The 21,074-nt window shown below is 30.4% G+C and overlaps 2 protein-coding genes across 2 annotated transcripts in view; one reads left to right on the forward strand and one right to left on the reverse strand.

Moving 5' to 3' along the window:
- Nucleotides 1–684: 684 nt before the first annotated feature.
- Nucleotides 685–7,913, forward strand: LOC111620598. Its single transcript, XM_023362558.1, has 4 exons — nucleotides 685–1,177; nucleotides 2,751–2,937; nucleotides 3,009–3,154; nucleotides 6,008–7,913. The coding sequence occupies exons 1-4, from the start codon at nucleotides 1,135–1,137 to the stop codon at nucleotides 6,340–6,342; spliced, it is 711 nt and encodes a 236-aa protein (XP_023218326.1). The 5' UTR covers nucleotides 685–1,134; the 3' UTR covers nucleotides 6,343–7,913.
- Nucleotides 7,914–15,427: 7,514 nt separating this feature from the next.
- Nucleotides 15,428–21,074, reverse strand: part of LOC111620613 (methionine aminopeptidase 2-like) — an 81,014-nt gene continuing 75,367 nt past the window's right edge. The window contains exon 15 of the mRNA XM_023362579.1: nucleotides 15,428–16,470. Coding sequence (XP_023218347.1) covers nucleotides 16,218–16,470 — 253 coding nt within the window. The 3' untranslated portion in view covers nucleotides 15,428–16,217. The remainder of the gene's footprint in view (nucleotides 16,471–21,074) is intronic.

The following is a 21,074-nucleotide window of genomic DNA, read 5'->3' on the forward strand; positions in this document are numbered from 1 at the left end:
AAGAGGTTTGCGAAGAATCTTTTCTTGATTTTACTCACCAATTCGGTGCTTGCTTGCATTCTAGGATTTAAATTTATCTACGTAAAAAGAAGGAGTGGGGAAAGGAAGTGAAAGAAACAAACTTTTGAACTTTAACGATACGGAAGCCGTTAATGTGCAGATTACCTAGATACTCTGCAAATTACCTAGGTAATTTGAGAAATTGAACAATTTTCGCAGCTTTAACGGATCACCCTAGTTAATCTGCAGATTAGCTAGGTAATGTATACATTAACGGATTTCGAGCTTTAGCGGTAACATATACAATTATAACAAACTAAAACAGACTTATAGGCCTACTACTATTTAATTCTATTTTTTTTTTAATTAAAAAAAATTAATTATAGACAGAATCTATAGGATTTGATGCGATACAAACTATCCATAAAATGTAAATTGAAAAGTAGAACAAGTAATAATTAATTATTGACTCACGCTGTTTTCCTTATTCCCATTACGGGTTTCGAAAGGCCCACAACGAGACAACCGAGTACTTATTCCCACTTTATTTTATCAGGATAATTCTCGAATTAACCCGTAAAACTGAATTATGTTTACTCTATATCAGATTAATTTTCCATAACTGTCCATCAACATAGATTTATCACCACGAACAGCGGATTCCTTTCGGAAGATTAACGAGGACCATCCAAGACTTTAGAGAGATAACTACAACATACCGAACTATCGGTTTCTGCTTTATGTCAAATCACCTTCTACGACGATCGATGGAAATGCGTCACGAGTCAACATTTATTTTCTAAATATATTTAGTTATTTAATGTAAACAATCGTAAACAATATCTCAGATTGGCCGTTAGTCACGTAACTTTCACTCCGAGTATCTCGTTTAAATTCGTAACATTTAGAAAAAAGAAGACGAAAAAAACCTCAACGAATGTCGGCAATTAGCGTGTGGGTGTGAATGGATAAGGTCTTTAGTAATTCAACATGCCGGGTAGAAGGAAACGCCATCCACAGGAAGAAAGGATTCGGACGGAAGGGGCGTCGTATTTCTAACATGAATTTTCCGGGGAATATAGAACATTCTGCTAGTTCGATAATTATTGATGGATCTTCACATTCCCTATAATCATGGCCCATCTTAATTGTTTTTATATTTTTATTCTTCTAAACGGTAAGTTACTTTTCACTTTTTATAAACTCGATGTTGATACCGAAAGCGGATGCTCGCAAGGTTATGTATATTTTTATTCGGTAACGAAACTAAGCTCGTGATTTATTTTAGACTCGTTATCGAAACTTGGCAATGATTCTTGCTAAACCTGTTATTATTTTATTCGTTTCTTTTTTTGCAACGCCGATTTTTTAATTCGCGTTAATCCCTCCTGCAAAATTAGGAGAGAACATAAACCGGATTCTAAGCATTATCGAAAATTCTATATTTAGTAACATTGAATAATTAAAAATTCCACTTTGAATTAAAATAACTTTCTTTTTTCTTTAAAATTTCTGTAAATTCTAAAAAAGAAACTCGTTTTAGTTATTCGTAATATTCATTTATATTTTCGTATTAACACGAACAAACGACTGTTCAAAATATATTTATTTTAATGTTTATTTTATAAATTATTCTTACCAGAGATCGCCTGTAATCTTCCTTAACGAGAAAAAACATTTTACAATGTTTTGACTGTGTAGAAAGATAACCTCACCCACTGCTATGGAAAAAAGGTTGGGTCTATTTCCCCCTAATTCATTATCTATAGATTCACATCTGTCGTATCATTCGGTATTCGATCAACCGGTATAAATAAATCAAAAACTGATTGGCGAATTAAAATGATCGAATTATATTTTAGTACAAAACCTCATCGTAAGATAAAAAGAAATACAAAAACGTTATCATATTTTTTTTTATTTGAAACATTTTTAAATTAAAAAATAAATCGTTACCAGCGAAAAAACTAAATCGGAATGTAACTCATATGGATAACATACGCTACTAAAATATTTTTTAAACTTTTTTTTACTTAAGAGGTTTTGCCATCTTAACCTTTTCAACAGCAATTTTTTTTAAAATAACGAATTGTAGTCATTTGATAAAAATGTTGTGATAAATAATAGTAAAATAATAATTACGTATATTTTAATTTAAGAAATATTTATTTGTATTTTATTTCATAAAGATACTAAAATAATAATAGAAATTTTTTTTATGTCTTTGGAGAATTAATTTATGTGGAGTAAATGAAAGAAAACTTATCTTTCGTGATTGATGTTATGGTTAATCAAATAGTCAGCTTCTCAAAACTTAGAAGTTTAATCGATCTTCTTAGAATTAGAAACACACCACTGCCTTGTAAATCTCGTAATTAAAAATGAATGACTCTTAAATTACGTAAAGAAGTTTTTAAAGGAAGAATCGGATTACTCGTATAGTGCTTGCCTGGATGAAATTTGACTGCTATTTTCTATCGTGTCCATTTAAAGATTTTATCAGTTGCAGTTTATTTATGGTTTTTAAAGTGATTATTTTAAGTCACGATGAAAGTGTGTGTTTTGAAACCACTTCAAAAATGTATTTAAATTCTGAAGAAAAAAATTCAACTTAAGTAAACAAATGCAATATCTTGTAACAATCCGATCATACGATCTCCCGGTAATTACGAATTTTTGCATAGAGATATTGTTAATATTTTTTTTTCTATAGATAAAAATTTTGTATATATATTTTCTCTTTTCTGTAGGAATTTTATTAAAGTTTTCGAAATGTTGCACATCCGATTCTCAGAGACTGCACGTATGCCTTAATATTTATTTAGAGAGAGATTATCCTTCGGTCGAAGCCATATTAAAAGCGCAGATCCAGAGTTCTAAGGAATCCAGAGGTGGTCAAGTTTTGATGGAAGGCCCAGATTTAAGTTCCATATGCCAGTAAGTTATATAATTGATTATTTTATTCAACTAACGAAGAAAAAAGTTTGAATAATTTTGTATTATTTTAGAAAAATTGATTCCTTGCAAACCTGTTTGTCCGAGGTTGCCGAAGAATGTAACACTTATTGGCACATTTACAGATTCGACAGAATGATGAGGAGTCTCTTGGCTCTTTATAATCTTCTTTGTGCAAATTCTAAAGATGGACTGAAAGGTAAATTAATTTATATATGCTTTTACGGTATGTAAAATTGCAATCTGCTATTGAAAACGTTTAAAAATTAGGAAAATAATTTACTTTATATTTTTTTAATATAATGACGCCGCTGGTTAACAAATTTAATTCGTTCTATGAAAACAAATGTCAAATGATTGTAAGAAATGGACTCAATCTTATATCCGATCGTTAAATTGGATATAGGGTTTCCATTATATGCTGAAGCCCTGATTCATTTAGAGGCCCAAATAGATGATATTTTTACAGCAAAAAGAAAAAAATTCCTCTCGATTAATGTATGTAAAGATCAGCAAACTAGACACCAAGAATTGGTGGTTGTATTCTATTACCAAGAATATTGGTTGTAGTCCTATTAGACTACAACCAATATTATATGTTGTCAATAATTTCAATTTCGTATTGATTTTATTGTAATCGCAAAAACAATCGAAAATTTAATAAAAAAAAGAAATAAGATATTGAAACAATAAATAGTAAAAAGCAAATTTTTCAAAGTCGTGTCTCCTAACACAATTATTGTGAAGACATGAAAGACTTTTTGTAGAAATTAACGGAGAAGGAAATATCCACCCAACCCTTCATTTACTCGGTTGATTGGTTCCTTGTAAAATCGAAACTCTGTAAATAGAGACTAACATTTGTATGTGGAAAGTGGAGTAATTAGTCAACGAAAACGTCGATGATATTTCTCGATAAAATCCATTATCCAAGTATTTTTTTATTTTTAACTAATTTTATTCTTTATAAATTCACCTTAACTTTGGACTATCGTGAAACTTCATTTCCTCAGTCGGACCCAGTCCCTCTCTACCCGCCCCCATTGCGAGCCTGAATGAACTCATCTGAACTTGAAAAAGATCCTCTTAGTGCCCACATGGCGATAAGAATTAAAAACAAGTGCGCCATGAAGCGACACGAACTGTGGATCAATGAAACCCGAAATTTGCTATACAAATTGTAATTAACTGTTAACAAAAAGCTATTTACAGTTGACAAGTCTCAAATTCTTTCCAATTTAATATCTGTAAATCTTTAAAGTATATGAAAATCATTCTTCAAATAATGATAACTAGAATTTTCTAATGTAAAATCTGAGTTAATAAAATATACAATTTTTTAGATTATTGAAATATTTCAAAAAACTATTATTAAATAATCTACTCGAGTTTAATTTATATTCTAAAATTGCAGTCATTACAGTTGTAATTAAATTTTTACTAGTTGAAAATACATTGATTAACTCCTATAGTTTGTGCGAATACAGCGGTCCCTTTAAGAGAATCTTTATATTGTTTAATTTTACAGATACCCTTTTTATAATAGGTAATGTGTTATATGCACTTTTAATTATTGTATTAATAAAATGACCAAGTTGAATTTTTGAAGTTTTGACATTAATTTTACGACTAAAATTATGGTTAATCAATCCGAAAAATCGATTAAAACCGATCTAAAGAAATCAATGCTTTTAATTAACCACGTCTTACAATTACCGCAATCAAGAATCAAAACGGAAATACCACAAACAGCGACAGGGGAGACATTAAACAGGAAACGCACTTTGCCTCCTCAAAGCCAGTGTGATTTTCTATTGCTTTTCGTCCTCAAGTCATGTTTCACAACTTGACATTTAATTTAGCTAAGCTTAATAATAATATTAAAAGTTGTTCAGTTTGGCCGCTTCTAATTTAAAATTAATTATGGATTCCAAACAATTAAATATTTTTGCAAGTGATATTTTTCATTTAAAATCTTTGATGATTTTGACGGTTTTCGGTTCTGCTGTAGCTGACTATAGTGCACCCAGATATGGGAAACATTGTTTTATCTAAGGCACTTTCGGAAGGGCGTTTTATCCTCCAAAGCAGTTCAATGATGCATTCATAAAATCATAAATTTAGTGTATAAGCAGCACTCAGCTTAGCAGAAACTTATATACAAAACTAATGTACTTGAAATAAAAGTTTCAATTACATAATGTACAGTACAAATATCTTACTTAAAAAATTTACAAATTTCACGCAGGGTACTAAAGTAAAGTATTAATATATAAACCATTAACAACCAATTCATATAAATTTTATATAAAATTTGCAGTAGTGTGTTTAGAGTTTTAGGGAACCAATGTTATACTGTTTAAAAATCAACTTGAAATTTTCTCTTGTAAAAGACCGCTGTACTCTCCATCACCCCTATTTAAACCAAATTCTCTCCGAGGAACCTAGATAAAACTGTGGAAAGGACTTTCGTGTAAAGTACTATAGTAAAGTTCACCTTTACTTTGGACCATTGTGAAAGCTGTGGACACTGAACACTAATAATTCACGACAAAATATAGTCTGAAGATAGGCGTAACATGTTATACCCTTAATTAATTATCCTTATAAAGTTATTATTATATATTATAATAATGAATGTGTTAAAAAGCTGCTAGCTTTGACAATAGTCCAAAGTTATGATGAACTGAACTATAGTGAAATGCCGAAGTCAGATAAATTAAATATAAATTTATTTTTTCATTAATTAATAATAAAATTAAAGGTTTCAGTAATCCCCTCGGTAAATTTTTTGATTCATTTGAACACGCATTGTGTTGTCTTATGAGTCGTACGCACAGTAATTGGTTATAATATACATAAGCAAACGATATTTTGATCAGGCTTCATAGTAAGAACCATATCCCATTATTTTTATGTCGTCATAACTCGGAGATTATCTGTATCCTGAATTCATATTTAGGTTTTAATTAAATTTGAATTTTGAATAACATTTTTAATAAAGTGTTTAAATAAATATAACATTCAAACTTTTATTCCATATATTTTTTAGCTGTATTAACTTATGCAATGTGCATTCGGAATATCGAGTATGTAAAGAATTGTGAGGAAGAGAGTTTTCACTGGGATACAATTTGGAAACAAATGCTGAGACTTCAGATCGATGACGAAATCTGTGAACCTTTAGATCGTCAGAAAAAGTGTGTGGTTCGATGGCTCGAAAATCATAGAAAATGTGGAATTCAAGCGTCCTATGTATATAATTTAACAATGTCCACCTGGTTACAAGCTTGGTGCTCTGCTAGCTGTGAAATTAAGTCATCTACAATATTATTGATAATAAGTTCATTTATAGCATCTCATAATTTTCTCATATCACATCATTAATAGTTTAAAGTAGTCTATTAAATAATTATATTTTAACATTATTAATATTTGCAATTATGTTCATTACTATGTTATTTTGTCATACGTTCTTTAAATCATAACGCTAACTAAAACATTATACAAAGTCAAAAGTGAATATACACCTTTAATTCTGAAGGATTAAGTCATGGTGCATAAATATATCAGAAATGAAATAATTACCTTATAGAAATTATTATTTAAAAATTATCTATGTTCAAATATTTTACAAAATTATAAACTAAATATTTTAAAATTTTTTCTTTCTGAACGGGAAAAATGAAGTCAAAAGTCTTATACACTTGAAATTAACAAAAAAATTGACAAAGTTTGTCAATTTTTTTGTTAATTTCCCAACAATTAATATTTTGTGGGTCTATCTTGATCTTTTACGACAGCTTTTAGTCTTATTGGCATACAATAAACTAGTTTTTTTGTATCTGTAACTGCAATAGAATTCCACACCTCTCTCAATACTTTCTGAAGCGAGTATTTGCGTGTAAGTTTCATTTCCTAATTTATCCTTCATTTTTCCTCATAACTGTTTGATCCAGAATTAACTCTGGTAATTGTTTTGGTGTATGGTAGAGAAGCCATTGCTTCACAGTTTCGGCTGTATATTTTGGATCGTTGTCTTGATGAAAAACCCAGGAGTTTTGCAGGCCTAATTTCGTTATGCTTTTGTTTAAATTTGCTTTCAATATGTTTAAATAGCCAAAGCGACCCGTTCGAGAGTCTACAAAAGCACGTTCTCCTACACTTGAAGCTGCCATTCATCCATAAACCATTCGGAAACCTCCACCATACAGTACTTTACAGTAAATACTAGATTCTTCAGCTGAATGAAGTTCAGAATTTGTAGTTCACGAAACTTTTGAATGTTTTGAGAAGCAAATACCTCAAATTTATATTTATCTAGTAAATAATACATTTTCTCCATATTCTGAAGATCGTCTTTAAATCTTCTTGCAAATAACAAACGCTTTTGACGAATCTTTTACTTATTGTTGGCTTTTTTTCTATGGTACACTGCCATGAAATCCATGGGAATTATATTCTCTTGATGCTACTTGCACTTACTGGCGATCCTTTCACATCAGAGATTTCATGCGTAAGTTTAACAGTATTAGTGTATAGATTCTGTATAATTTTCCGAACTACAGCAATCTCATCCAGAGTCCTTATGAATGAGAGCACATTTTAACATTTCAAGTACAAACCTAAATCACGTATTAATCTTAATACAGAACATTACGGTTGCGTTTCAAAGTAGATAATTTCGGAAGCAAATTATTTCGAGTAAACTTATTATAAAATGCGTATACCACACGAAATTATGTATTCGATAGAAATTCTATGAGCCAACACAATGGCGCATAGTATACGTGAGGTGCACCGATGATCTAAATTTCGAAGAAACATGCTATTATCAATATAGTAGAGCGTCGATTATCCGAAAGAATTCCAGTCCGCAAATTTAAATTTTCGCGTGCTGTGGCGCTGCAATCTTTGGCTATCTCTTGGGCTACTCAAATATTTTACGTTTTTGATGAAGTTTATGAAGTATAATTTTTTATTGTTTTTATATTTTTCAATATATTTATTTTGTTTGTTCAAAATAAAAAAATAATTTTTAACGATAGTCTTCGTTAGGCTTAACATCGACGAAAATTCAACGCAAAGCGACACGGAACGGAGAAAAATTTCAACATGGGATACGTTAATATATTTTTTCGCACACAATTGGTTATCCGAAATCGATTTTCCGAACAACCCGTTCCCAATTGATTCGAGTAATCGACGCTCTACTGTATTTCTTTTAATTCGTATTTTCTAATTATTATTAAAATATACTTTGTGTGTTTTATTTATGTAAAACGATCTTTATATCACTTATCGTTAAATTGAAAATAAAATGTTCATTATCTTAATTATCACCCTGAAACCAGAATCTATAATATGAATACTCAGCATATTATACTGTACTTTAAGTTAGAATATGAACATATTCCTTCTTTTATAAATATTTATGCGTATCAGTTTTAAATTTCGAGTAATGATTTTTAAATTAAAGATAATATAGAGGTTGCGGCTGTCGTTTTTAACGCGAAAACGTGTACGTCGGACGTTCAGCGTCGCCTTCCTGTAAGCCTAGAAGTTTGACAATGGCGTTTGGAACGTCAGCCGCAACCTCTCTAATTATGCTAATGCGGACTCATAGTTTCGTCATCCCCATTCTAACTTGTAAGATAAGAATGTTGAGATCTCGCTTCCATGTTTTGACCAATTAGTGTGACTTAACGATGTTATTCGGAAATTCTTTAGATGGGTATAATTCTAAAAATAATCATTTGAATCGAAGCCTGGATTTGTGGTGTAAACTTAATGATTAATAACGCGAAACATTGGGACGTTGCCAGTGGCGCATTATAACTTCGCGAGTCCCAAGCAAATTTGAATTAGGAGGCCCCAAGTACTGTGTTGATCTTAGGTATTTTTCTTCGGGAATCCCCGATATTCTCGTTCGTTTTTTGACGCGACCTATGGAGGGTTTTAATTGGTTAATACATAATTCATTTGACAGATACAAGCTAATCTGATTAAACATAAAATAAAGACTTATCACTTTTATCTAATAATCTTGGCATTCTTTGAAACAAAATGATAAATATAATACAATTAGTTTATTATTATTTTTTCAATTACTTTGTAATTCATATGTAGTTTTTCAATTAAAAATTTAAACAAAGTAATTTCTTGTAAAACAATAAATTACAGTAAAATGAACAATGTTTATGAAAGAAAATTGCCATAACTTAAAATATTTCAAATTTTAAATGCAATAATGAAGAAAAAGCAAAACTACGAGTAGATAGCGACTATTAAGATTTCAAATTTTCATTCTGTATTGGTATGTTCATTATTTCATATAATTTTACATTTAATTAAACATACAAAATTATTTTTAAAAAATTCGCCAATTCGAAGCAATCATATCTACTGAATAATCGGCAACAGCAATAAAAAAATACTAAATTTGACTACCAGAACTAACAATACAACTGTTCAAACGTGGTACAGCGATTTAGTGGCAGTTACTACTATGTTGCCATTTAATTGATCTGATACATCAAGTAAATAATGAAAATTTTATTTTCACTTCTCGTATCTCAAATTGATATACAGTAGAGTCCCGAAAACTCGGCACTCGATAACCCGGCAATCCGGATAACTCGGCCACATACTGGCAGGGCGAAAAAAACCCCTAGTTCATTTTCATTATAGACAGATTTGTGTTTCATAAAGTATTTTTCTGAGGTCTGTCTTATCAGGTAACTGTACACTGTGTATTCATTAATTTTCATTTTCATGTAGTAGTGGCTCTATGCCTTCATAAAGTACGTACTTTTCCTTTGTTTAAGGATATTTGGGCAGTTTATTCTTTGTTGTATTCTCAAGCAAACAATACATACAAGTATAGTACAGTATTTTCTGAGGACAAGTATACAAGTATAGTACAGTATTTTCTGAGGACTCCACACTCGTACTTATTATTTTTAACGCCATTCCCGATAACCCGGCATTTTCACAAACTCGGCCACCCTTCGGTCCACATTAGGCCGAGTTTTCGGGACTCTACTGTACTGACTCAATTTTTCACTCTCCATCAAGAAGCAAACACGACAGAAAAAATGAAACGTGGATTCGAAACATAATTCTCATTCATTCCCGTAAGGACAATAGCAGTAAAACAGGAACAATTACGAAACCACTAGAAAATAGAACCGTACTGCTACCAATGAAGTAAACCACTTTCTTCATTTCAGTTTCATTCATTTTAAACTCTCCCAATTTTTTATATATACAGCCAAAAATCTACCAAATTGCAATGAAAGAAGATAACAGATTAGTTGTTATAAAATATTGGCGAAGGAAGAATTATGTCATGAACTATTTAATCATGCAAACAGCATAGTTAAAAACAAGTGGCACAAAATCAACTATTCCTTACTTAAAAAAACCAAATGCAAAACTCTGGTGTGTAAACATAAATTACTACTTTTAATTAGTACTAGTTAAAATTTTAAAAAATCATTATTTTATAATTTACAAAAAATTACACTTTGAAATAAATTAATATATGTTTAAAATTAAAAAAAAATTTCATTATTGATAAAATATTCATTAGCAAAATTTTTCAATTGATATTCAGTTATAGATCATAATCAATCCCAAAACAAATCTTTATTAGTCATTCTCAGACTTTTTGTTTCTCCAGATATAAATTTAAAATTATTATTTTTAAAATATTGCAAATTGTAAAAATTTTTAAACCCCACAATCATTTTATATTATTGTAAAAATTACTAGTGTTTATTTATGATATTTTAATATTTTTATTAATTAAATATGAGTTAATTTAATTATAAACTTACTTATATTTTTAAACATTGGAAATGTTAAAGTTTTAATTATTCTACTATGATCAACCTGAAGATGATGTATGAATTAAAGACACATTCCATGAAGATTTCATAAAATTTACACATACTAATGTTTTTATTGTATTATAAAAATATTCAACAATTATAAATTGTTGAATATCATTGGCTTTTGTTTCACTTTATTTTTGTCTAATCAATTATATTGATGATAGATAATAAAGCTGACTGTTATATTTTGTCGGTTTAATTATTAGTTCCATTAAGAAGTACATTTTATCATCAATAAAGAATTTTTAGTATTAGTATATATGTTATTTTTTAGATCATGTAACATTACATATTTAAGCATATTTTATTAATAATGCAGACAATCAAATTTGCTATAAACATTAATTTTGCCATAAAAATGTAGGCAATATTTATAGATATTTTAGTTAGGATTCTAAATAATATATATTATTTAGAATAATAGATATTTTTTAGTTAAAATTCTAAAAATAAAGAGTGACTCATTTTTACAATCTCAAATTTACATAATGATTACTACATTCTTGGAAAAAATCATTTAAATGTAAAGTATTTGATACTTTAATTTCAAAAGCTTAGGAGAAACATGATAAATGTTAACTGGATAATACATACTTGTTACCATGAAAGACCAAAATTAGAGAATGTTAATATTCTGCAGTGAATGTTGACACATACCAAATACATTGATGAAAGACTGAATATTTCGTTATATTATTATATATTTGAACCATCACTGGTGTATGTCGACAAGCACAAATAAGCTCTGATGGAGGTCAAAACAAGCTGATAAGACACAGCTAGAGAGAAGTGACAAAAATGCCAAATCCTTTGTTCTTTCACACTAAATCCTCTGCCGCAATTGAGGTCACATGGCATCTATTTGTTATACTCTCATACTCTCTGCTGTTTGTCAGTCTTATGCAAGGTTTGCTGGTGCATGCAATGTTTGCTTAATTTTTGTTTTTTTATCCGATACCCCAATTTATATTGAATGGCCACTGCAGTAAATTGTGATTTTTTTTTTTTTGAAAAGTTACATGCTAAAACTAAGTGCAGTACACCTTTTGGATTACAGACAATTAAAAGTTTTGACATTTTAAAAATTAATGAAGAAGAGAAGTTAATTGTGCCATTAAACCAGAAAAAATGAATATACAGTATTATGTTACCAATAATGAATTGTTCAGTATATTATTCAAAACTCACACAAGAGTAGGCCATGGAGGAAGAACACGTATGCTTAAAGAATTGCAACTTAAATACAAAAATATTACATATGTGACTGCGGGGTCAGCACCTCTTTCATGCCTTGTCAAAATGACACCACTGGACAGACACAGAACCCAGATTGGCCGCTTATCTCGTTATTTCAAATGGTCGCATGTGTGGACTTTAAGTATCCAGGATGGAGGTGGAAGGAGAGAACCAGAGGAAAATAAACTCCACAAAATTTCATATAAAACAAAAATACCCATATATTATTTGATATAGACTATTTACAGATTATATCTGATAGATTATTAGTCAAAGCTAATCCGAAGTTTACATATTACATAACTACTACGACTAATAACGAGAGAGAGAGAGTTTACATTAATTTTGCGGAAAGATAAATACCTGTAGAATTCACAGAATGATTGGAGGTTTGTACATGTAGGAAATCTTGAAATGGCACCAAGGTCTTTGGAGTGGTGACGAGTGGAATCGTTAGGGCGGCGGCGAATGACTAGTGGCTACCAACACACACACAGTTCACTAAACACTCAAGAACTCCGTCCGACTCATCGGCCCCTTCCTTTTTATCAGGGGTCTGCATTGGGTTTTTCCCATGGCCTTTTTAGGAATTTTCATCATCACCATCCAATAGTTGAATTTTGTGGCAGATTCCGGATGACACACTCAATGTATCATCTTCAACCAGGAAATAAGTCCGCAGGAAAACAGTTTCAATATCTTTAAAAATGTTGGTTTTTGTTTTATCTCTCTAATTTTTTCTCTCAATAAAAAATATATTTAAACAAAATAATTCCACTAAGTTTGGCTCTCACATATATGAAGTTGTAATGTATTTAAATTTATGTAAACAATGTCAAATCAAACAGTGTACCTAAGAAAAGTATTGTGAAATCAATGGTCAGTTTGGAATTAAATGCCGAGTTGATCTGATAGACCTGCAGTTACGCAGGTATGGCAATTACAAGTTCATAATGGTATATCAAGACCATTTAATGAAGTTTGTCCGGTTATGATCATTAAAAACTAAGACAGCTGAAGAAGTACCATATCACCTCCTTCAAATATTTTTAACATTTGATTCCACAGCTATATTGCATTCAGATAATGGTAGAAATTCAGTAATCGAGTCATATCCAAACTATGAGCTAGGTGAAAAAATGTTCAGATAGTTCACAGAAAGCCTCGTAATAGTCAAACACAAGTCTCAGTTGAAAGGGCCAATCAGGATATACGGAATATGTTAACTGCATGGATGAATGATAATGATATAAATAAATGGTCAGATGGTTTGCCCTTTGTTCAATTTGCCAAGAACACAACATAACATGAAGGAATACACCAAAGTCCTTGTGAAGTCCTGTTTGGCATTAAACCAAAAAGAGGCATAGCATCATTATCTTTGCCTGACAAGCAGATCACAAACATTGAAACTGAAGAACAGCTTGAAGAAATTGCTAATACTTTTGAAGAAACTTTGAGCAGTGACCATACCGAAAACCATATTCCAAAGGAAAATATTGAACAGGAGCTGAAACTAACATCTTCATATCAAGCCCTGACTGAACAACATGAGTTTACTTCTATAAAATGAGTGGTTGTGAAAAAGAATATTCTACTGCACCANTCTCTCAATAAAAAATATATTTAAACAAAATAATTCCACTAAGTTTGGCTCTCACATATATGAAGTTGTAATGTATTTAAATTTATGTAAACAATGTCAAATCAAACAGTGTACCTAAGAAAAGTATTGTGAAATCAATGGTCAGTTTGGAGTTAAATGCCGAGTTGATCTGATAGACCTGCAGTTACGCAGGTATGGCAATTACAAGTTCATAATGGTATATCAAGACCATTTAATGAAGTTTGTCTGGTTATGATCATTAAAAACTAAGACAGCTGAAGAAGTACCATATCACCTCCTTCAAATATTTTTAACATTTGATTCCACAGCTATATTGCATTCAGATAATGGTAGAAATTCAGTAATCGAGTCATATCCAAACTATGCGCTAGGTGAAAAAATGTTCAGATAGTTCACAGAAAGCCTCGTAATAGTCAAACACAAGTCTCAGTTGAAAGGGCCAATCAGGATATACGGAATATGTTAACTGCATGGATGAATGATAATGATATAAATAAATGGTCAGATGGTTTGCCCTTTGTTCAATTTGCCAAGAACACAACATAACATGAAGGAATACACCAAAGTCCTTGTGAAGTCCTGTTTGGCATTAAACCAAAAAGAGGCATAGCATCATTATCTTTGCCTGACAAGCAGATCACAAACATTGAAACTGAAGAACAGCTTGAAGAAATTGCTAATACTTTTGAAGAAACTTTGAGCAGTGACCATACCGAAAACTATATTCCAAAGGAAAATATTGAACAGGAGCTGAAACTAACATCTTCATATCAAGCCCTGACTGAACAACATGAGTTTACTTCTATAAAATGAGTGGTTGTGAAAAAGAATATTCTACTGCACCAATGAAAATGTTGCAAAACTCAAAAAGAAAATTTCCTCCTGCTCAAATTAGTGATACCGTATGAATACAAGTCCCTGATGTCAACCATGGTCGTAACAGATGCCCAAAATGTGTTGACAGTTGTTGCTGGAATAGAAGACACTAACTTTTATACATTAGAAAACAAAAATGGTACCCTCAAGTAGCTTTATACCCATAATCAGTTCGTAATTTGTAAAGAAAAGTTACTTTCCATAGATGAGATTTCTTCTTAAGAAATGTCACTGAGAGAAGCAGCTGCAACTAATTCAAGAAGTTGAGGGCAAGGCTATACATGCTGTAATTGCAAAAAGAAGTGTTCCATGACTAAATGCAGTTGTAAAAGCAAGGGACTCTTGTGCAATTCAAAGTGCCATAACAGTTTAAGTTGTTGCAATAAATAAGATTGTATAATGTTAATCACATAATTTATGTGTAAGTTTATTATTGTATTATTTTCTTTAATGATTTAGAATGTACTGTTCGTTTTAGGTTCAACAGTTTATTTGTGTGTGCTGTTGCTTATCTTATTTTGACATAAACAGTATCACATCATTTCTCATATTTTGACATATATCATATATTAAAAAATTACATTTTGTCTTAACATAATAAAAATATTTTTATTCAACATTCACCATCAGTGCATGCTGAATGTTGATATTTCCTGGTGTAAGTGAGAAATAATGATATTTAGCAAATATTTCATACATACACCAAATGACTATGTGAATGCTAACATTCACCAGAGAATATCAACATTTGCCAGATATCGATCTTTCACAGTAACATATTCATTACTATAATGAATCTAATTATAAAAAATTTTAAAATAAAAACAAATACAAATTTTTTATTGAACAATTTTATTAACCAGTCCCAAACAAATGGCGCAAATTTTGGCAAATAAATCTGCCAAATATGAACAAACAGATATTTTGACAATTGAAAAGCAATTATTGTACATTTGCATCCAAAATATGAGACCGGTAAGAATCGTCATCATCTTAACGGCACATCCATAATTTAATTAAAAAAGTGGCACTTCACGTAATCAGTTCAATCATAATTAATTACAATCAAATTGGCCATCTTTTTAATTTTTTTATTTCAAACTATCTAATGTCCAGAATTTTAAACTTATGCTCTTGGAGAGTTCAGTTTATTCTAATATTTTTCTCAAGAAAAAAAAAAAAACTGATTTTAAGAATTCTGCAACTAGCATATCTGCTTATCATTTAAGCAATCACTTATCTAATTGATTTAATTACTACAATTGAAATGCATAATTTTAAGCAAACTACAATTCTGGACACACAATAGTTGGAATTCAGTTCATTCGTTACAAATATGAGCAAACATTTTATATTTAATAAAACAATTTTGATAAAATTTTAATCTTATACAGAATATAATGTATATATAATTATTATTTTTTTATTTCTCTCATTTATTTAAGAACTTATTGCAAAATAAAAAAGACAAGTATATTCTCTTATCTTTTAAAAAAGATAAACAGAAATTAATAGCAAAGCAAAATATAAAGCATGAAAATAATCATTTTTAACAAATATCACTGTGATGGAAGCAAAGCAAATTCTTAATTGCAATTAATTATAATAGATAAAAGGCTACCTAATTAATAATCTTCTCCTCTGCTTACAACCTCTTTGCAAGTAGGACGCAAGAGTATGGTATGTTCAAATTGTGCTGTGTAGGAGCCTTTAATATCACTGAGTGGAGGATAAGAGTCAACAATACCTTTGTCACAAAGATCTTTCAAAGCCATTAAGTATTTGGTTTGTCCAAGTCTATCCAACCATCTCCGACAGAAGGCTAATGTTCCGAAATGTTGATTAATCACATTTAACAACTGTTTAGATCTAGCCAACCTAAATAAAGAAAAACTTTAAATTAAATTAATTCTAACAAAATTATGAAATTAGTCAATAGCTTTGTATTAATTATAAAACAATAAATTATAAGGCAAGGTTAAAAAAAACTTTATAAATGTGTTAAATTTTATATTAAAAATAAAAAATATGAATGACAAATATTAGTTTATTAAGCTTCAGCTTATAGCTAATGTTACTAAGTATGCAGTTCTGTTTTGACATCTTATAAATTTTTATATGGTCCACACAAGGAATTAGTACATCATGTGTTCATCACTATAACTGAGTTTATGGTGTAATTCAGGGATGTCAAAATATGATATTACAGTGGTGCCTCGTCTAACGTACACCTCGAATAACGGATGCTGCGAACAATGGACTTTCTGTTTGGCCGTTACGTGACTCGAGCAACGGACTGGTTGCGAACAACGAACTTTCCGTTCGGCAGTTATGTGAGGTGAACAACGGTCTTTCTGTGAACAAGTGCGAATGATGTTTCCACTCTTTTGCCGTTGCCAATGACAATCTGCTATTTTTATAATATATTATTATTATATCTGAAGTACAGAGCTCCCGTTGGGATTCAACTTGCTCCCTTGTTTATTACATACATCACCTCAGTGCAGAGTATTTACATTTATTCAAGTGTTGTGCAAATCATGGCTTCTAAAAAAACAGAAAGGTAATTTCAATTGAAACAAAGTAAGACATCATCAGAAGGAGTGAAAGTTGACAAAACTTCCTTGTCAAATGGGGAGAAGTTAAGGAGTTACACTCATTATCCAGAGCTGAGGCCAACAGGATCAATGACACCCTTGCCCGTCATTTCCGACAGGTGTTGAAGAAGAGAGAGAAACAGACCACCTTGGACATGTTTTTCAAGAAGCCAGCAGGCAAAAAGAAAGGATGGAACAAGAGGAGATGACCCTGCAAGCTTCGGTAGCCTCTCCTGAATCTGACTCCAATTAAAAAACAATAAAAAAAGAACTGCTGAAATGTGTACAAAGTCTGTATCTGTATGAATGTGTAAAGAAAGTGTTCCTCCACCTCCTCCTCACAACATCTGACTACCCGGCATAATTGGTGACTGCTCCATTTTCATTTTTTTATGGTATAGTACGGTTATTTTATGCTGTGGAACGAATTATATGTTTTAACATGTATTTCTATGGGAAAATGCGTTTCGTATAACGGACGTTTCACTTAATGGACATGCACCTGGAACGGATTAAGTACGTTATACGAGGCACCACTGTAATATGATTAAACTGCTATTTGTTACCAGGAAACATTAGCTTTATTTTTATTTAAAGACTTAAAAAGGAATCATTAAAACACATTAAAATTTATTCTATGGGCAATTATTACTTTTTTATTTAAATGTTAACACTTTTGATCATTTACATGTTCCATTAGAAATACACATTATTTGTCATACTATTTTTATTGAAATTCATTATATCACAGATAAGTATATAAATAAAAATACAATCATTAAATCTGTGTATATATTCACATATATATTAAAAGCAAAATGTTCTGTCACCACTGCACAAAAATAATGTAAATTTAAAATTTCAATTTCATTTTGGTGTAAAGTAGCTACCTAATATTGATATCTGCAGGGTTCCAACATTTGTTATTAAGGTGAAAAGGTTTCTGTGATAAAAATAAATTGGGAATCACTGCTCTAGTATATGTAACATGATATGATATATATATTCATGACTAGTCCTGATTTTATTTTTGAAGTATGTGTTACTGTAAAAGACCAAAATTAGAGAATGTCGACACATACAAAATATGTCAGTGAAAGACCAAATATTTGGTTATATTATTACACATTCGAACAATCACCTGTGTATGTCGACAGCACATAAGCTTTGGTGGAGGTTGAAGAAATTGTTAATACTTTTGAAGAAAATTTGAGCAGTGGCCATAACGAATACCATATTCCAAAGGAAAATATTGAACAGGAGCTGAAACTTACCATGTCTTCATATCAAGCCCTGACTGAACAACATGAAGTTATTTCTATAAAAAAGTGGCCGCAAAAGAGAACCTTCTACGGCAAGCAACGAAAATGTTACAAAACTCAAAAAGAAAATTTTCTCCTGCTCAAATTGGTGATACCGTACGAATACAAGTCCCTGATGTCGACCATGGTCGTACAGATGCCCAAAATGTGTTGACAGTTGTTGCTGGAATAGAAGACTCTAACTTTTATAAATTAGAAAATAAAAATGGTACTCTCAAGCAGCTTTATACCCATAATCAGTTCATAATTTGTAAAGAAAAGTTACTTTCCATAGATGAGATTTGCACTAAATGCAAATCTCTAATGACTAAATGCAGTTGTAAAAGCAAGGGACTCTTGTGCAATTCAAAGTGCCATAATAGTTTAAGTTGTTGCAATAAATAAGATTGTATAATGTTAATCACATAATTTATGTGTAAGTTTATTATTGTATTATTTTCTTTAACGATTTAGAATGTACTGTTTGTTTTAGGTTCAATAGTTTATTTACATGTGCTGTTATTTAAGCTTTCTCCTATTTTGACATATTAAAAAGTTGCATTTTTGTCTCAACATAATAAAATGTTTTTATTCAACATTCACCATCAGTGCATGAATGTCAACATTTGCTGGTGTAAGTGAGAAATAATGATATTTAGCAAATATTTCGTACATACATGAAATGACTGTGTGAATGCTGATATTCACTGGAGAATGTTGACATTTGCAGATATTGGTCATTCACAGTAACATATGCAACAATTAGGAGTAAGGCCAAAAACAATATATTGTTAGTAAAGTCATAGCAGTAAGCTTTTAATGCACTACAAATGTTCAATGTGAGATCTTCCAAATGTTAAGGTGCTAATCCATCTCAGACCAAAGTCAATGTAGAGTATAGATATCATTTGTATTGATGGCTGAGCAATTCTCAGAGGTTGTGAGGTTAATCACATTCTTTTACATTATGCAAAAATGGAGCATTACAAAAGTGGCAATAAAATGTTTTATTTGAAATTGAGCCACTTTCCATTCTTATTGTCACACTTGCTTCCATTTCGTCACTCTTGAACATTTCCCAGCAAGAGTAATAGGTATCATCTGGAATTCTCCATTCAACCTACAACTAAAATGACTGAACAATGAGTGTTTCTTCTGTTCTAATCACCATCTGATGATTTGGCAAAATAAATTTTTTAACCTGGCAATTTTTCTATACCATATATGTGTTCAAATTTTTTCTTAAAAATGGGGACTATAGTTAAGCCTAGGCAAACTACACATTTACAATTGCCTAGGATTAATCAATCAATTCGTTAACTTTTATTTCTTTAAATGGTTAAAGAACAAACCATTATATACAGTAAAACCTGCATAAACCAGAATTGCATGGTACCGAATATTTTTTCCAGTTTTGCAGTTTTTAACAGAAAATTGCTCCATTCTGAAGAATTTTTCCTGTTTAAGTAAGTTTCCATTTTATTCAGATTCTGTTTTGAACAGATTTTACTGTAGTTGTAATATAATAATTTTCATGTTTTTTGGATAACTATAATAAATAAATAATTATTTCTTTAGTGGTTAAGATCATGAGTTTTGCTTAGGGCCTGAAATCTCTTTACTTCCTTAAGATCAGTTTGAGGGTAGGTGTTAATGAAATAGTATAAAAAATCAAAACAAAAGTGTAAATTATTATAAATAATTTTAATTCAAACTGTAGAGTTTTTTATTTTTCAATTTCCATTTTAATAATTTGTAATAATTTTAATTGTGTAACAAGAGTGTTAATTTCAGATTAATTTTTCCTGTTATTATTTTTATAAAATTCAGAAAATTTACAAAGGGACAAACTTAATAAATTTTATACTTTTGTAACATTTATAAGATTTATTAATGAATAATAAATAAAATAATTAAAAACGATAATTCCTTAGAAAGAACATTCAATTAAAAACAGTCTGCAATAAATTGATACAATGCTTTTCATTTTGTTGAAATCACAAGATGAAGATGGTTAGACTAAATTTTGTCTCTTATTACATTCAGTACTCTCAAGATGTGACAATAGTCTTAAAAGTCATGAGTTTGTTGAAGTAATAAACTAAAGGTAAACAAGCCAACAAGAAATGATTAATGGCAAAAAAGTGTGAAAAGTAGCAAAAAATAAAATAAAAATAAAAAAAATAAGGTCATAATTTTGGAAAACTTCATTGTAATGGTAATATAAAGACATCTTTAACATGGCCAAAAAAAAAGTAAATCGCTTGGGATTATATCTGGTTCATGGCACCTACAGGCCAGGTTTTAATAGGTGTTTTGCAGTACACAGACAATTCTCATTTTAACATTTCCAGTAACTCTTGTTGGTTGGTAAAATTCTTACCAAATTGTCTCTGAATTTACACTGAACTGCTACATCAATTTGTCTTTGCAAACTTATACATACAGAATGCATTCTAAGACTTTGTTGCCATTTTCAGACATCTGAGAACTAAGTCACAATCAAAAAGATTTTAATAATGATCTTTCAAATAGTATATTGTTCTTGGTTGTATTCCTGCATTCCTGGATATAGACTATTTAC

This window comes from Centruroides sculpturatus, unplaced genomic scaffold, assembly GCF_000671375.1.
Source record: "Centruroides sculpturatus isolate CEXI.00-Female unplaced genomic scaffold, Cexi_2.0 scaffold137, whole genome shotgun sequence".
Lineage (NCBI taxonomy): Eukaryota > Metazoa > Arthropoda > Arachnida > Scorpiones > Buthidae > Centruroides > Centruroides sculpturatus.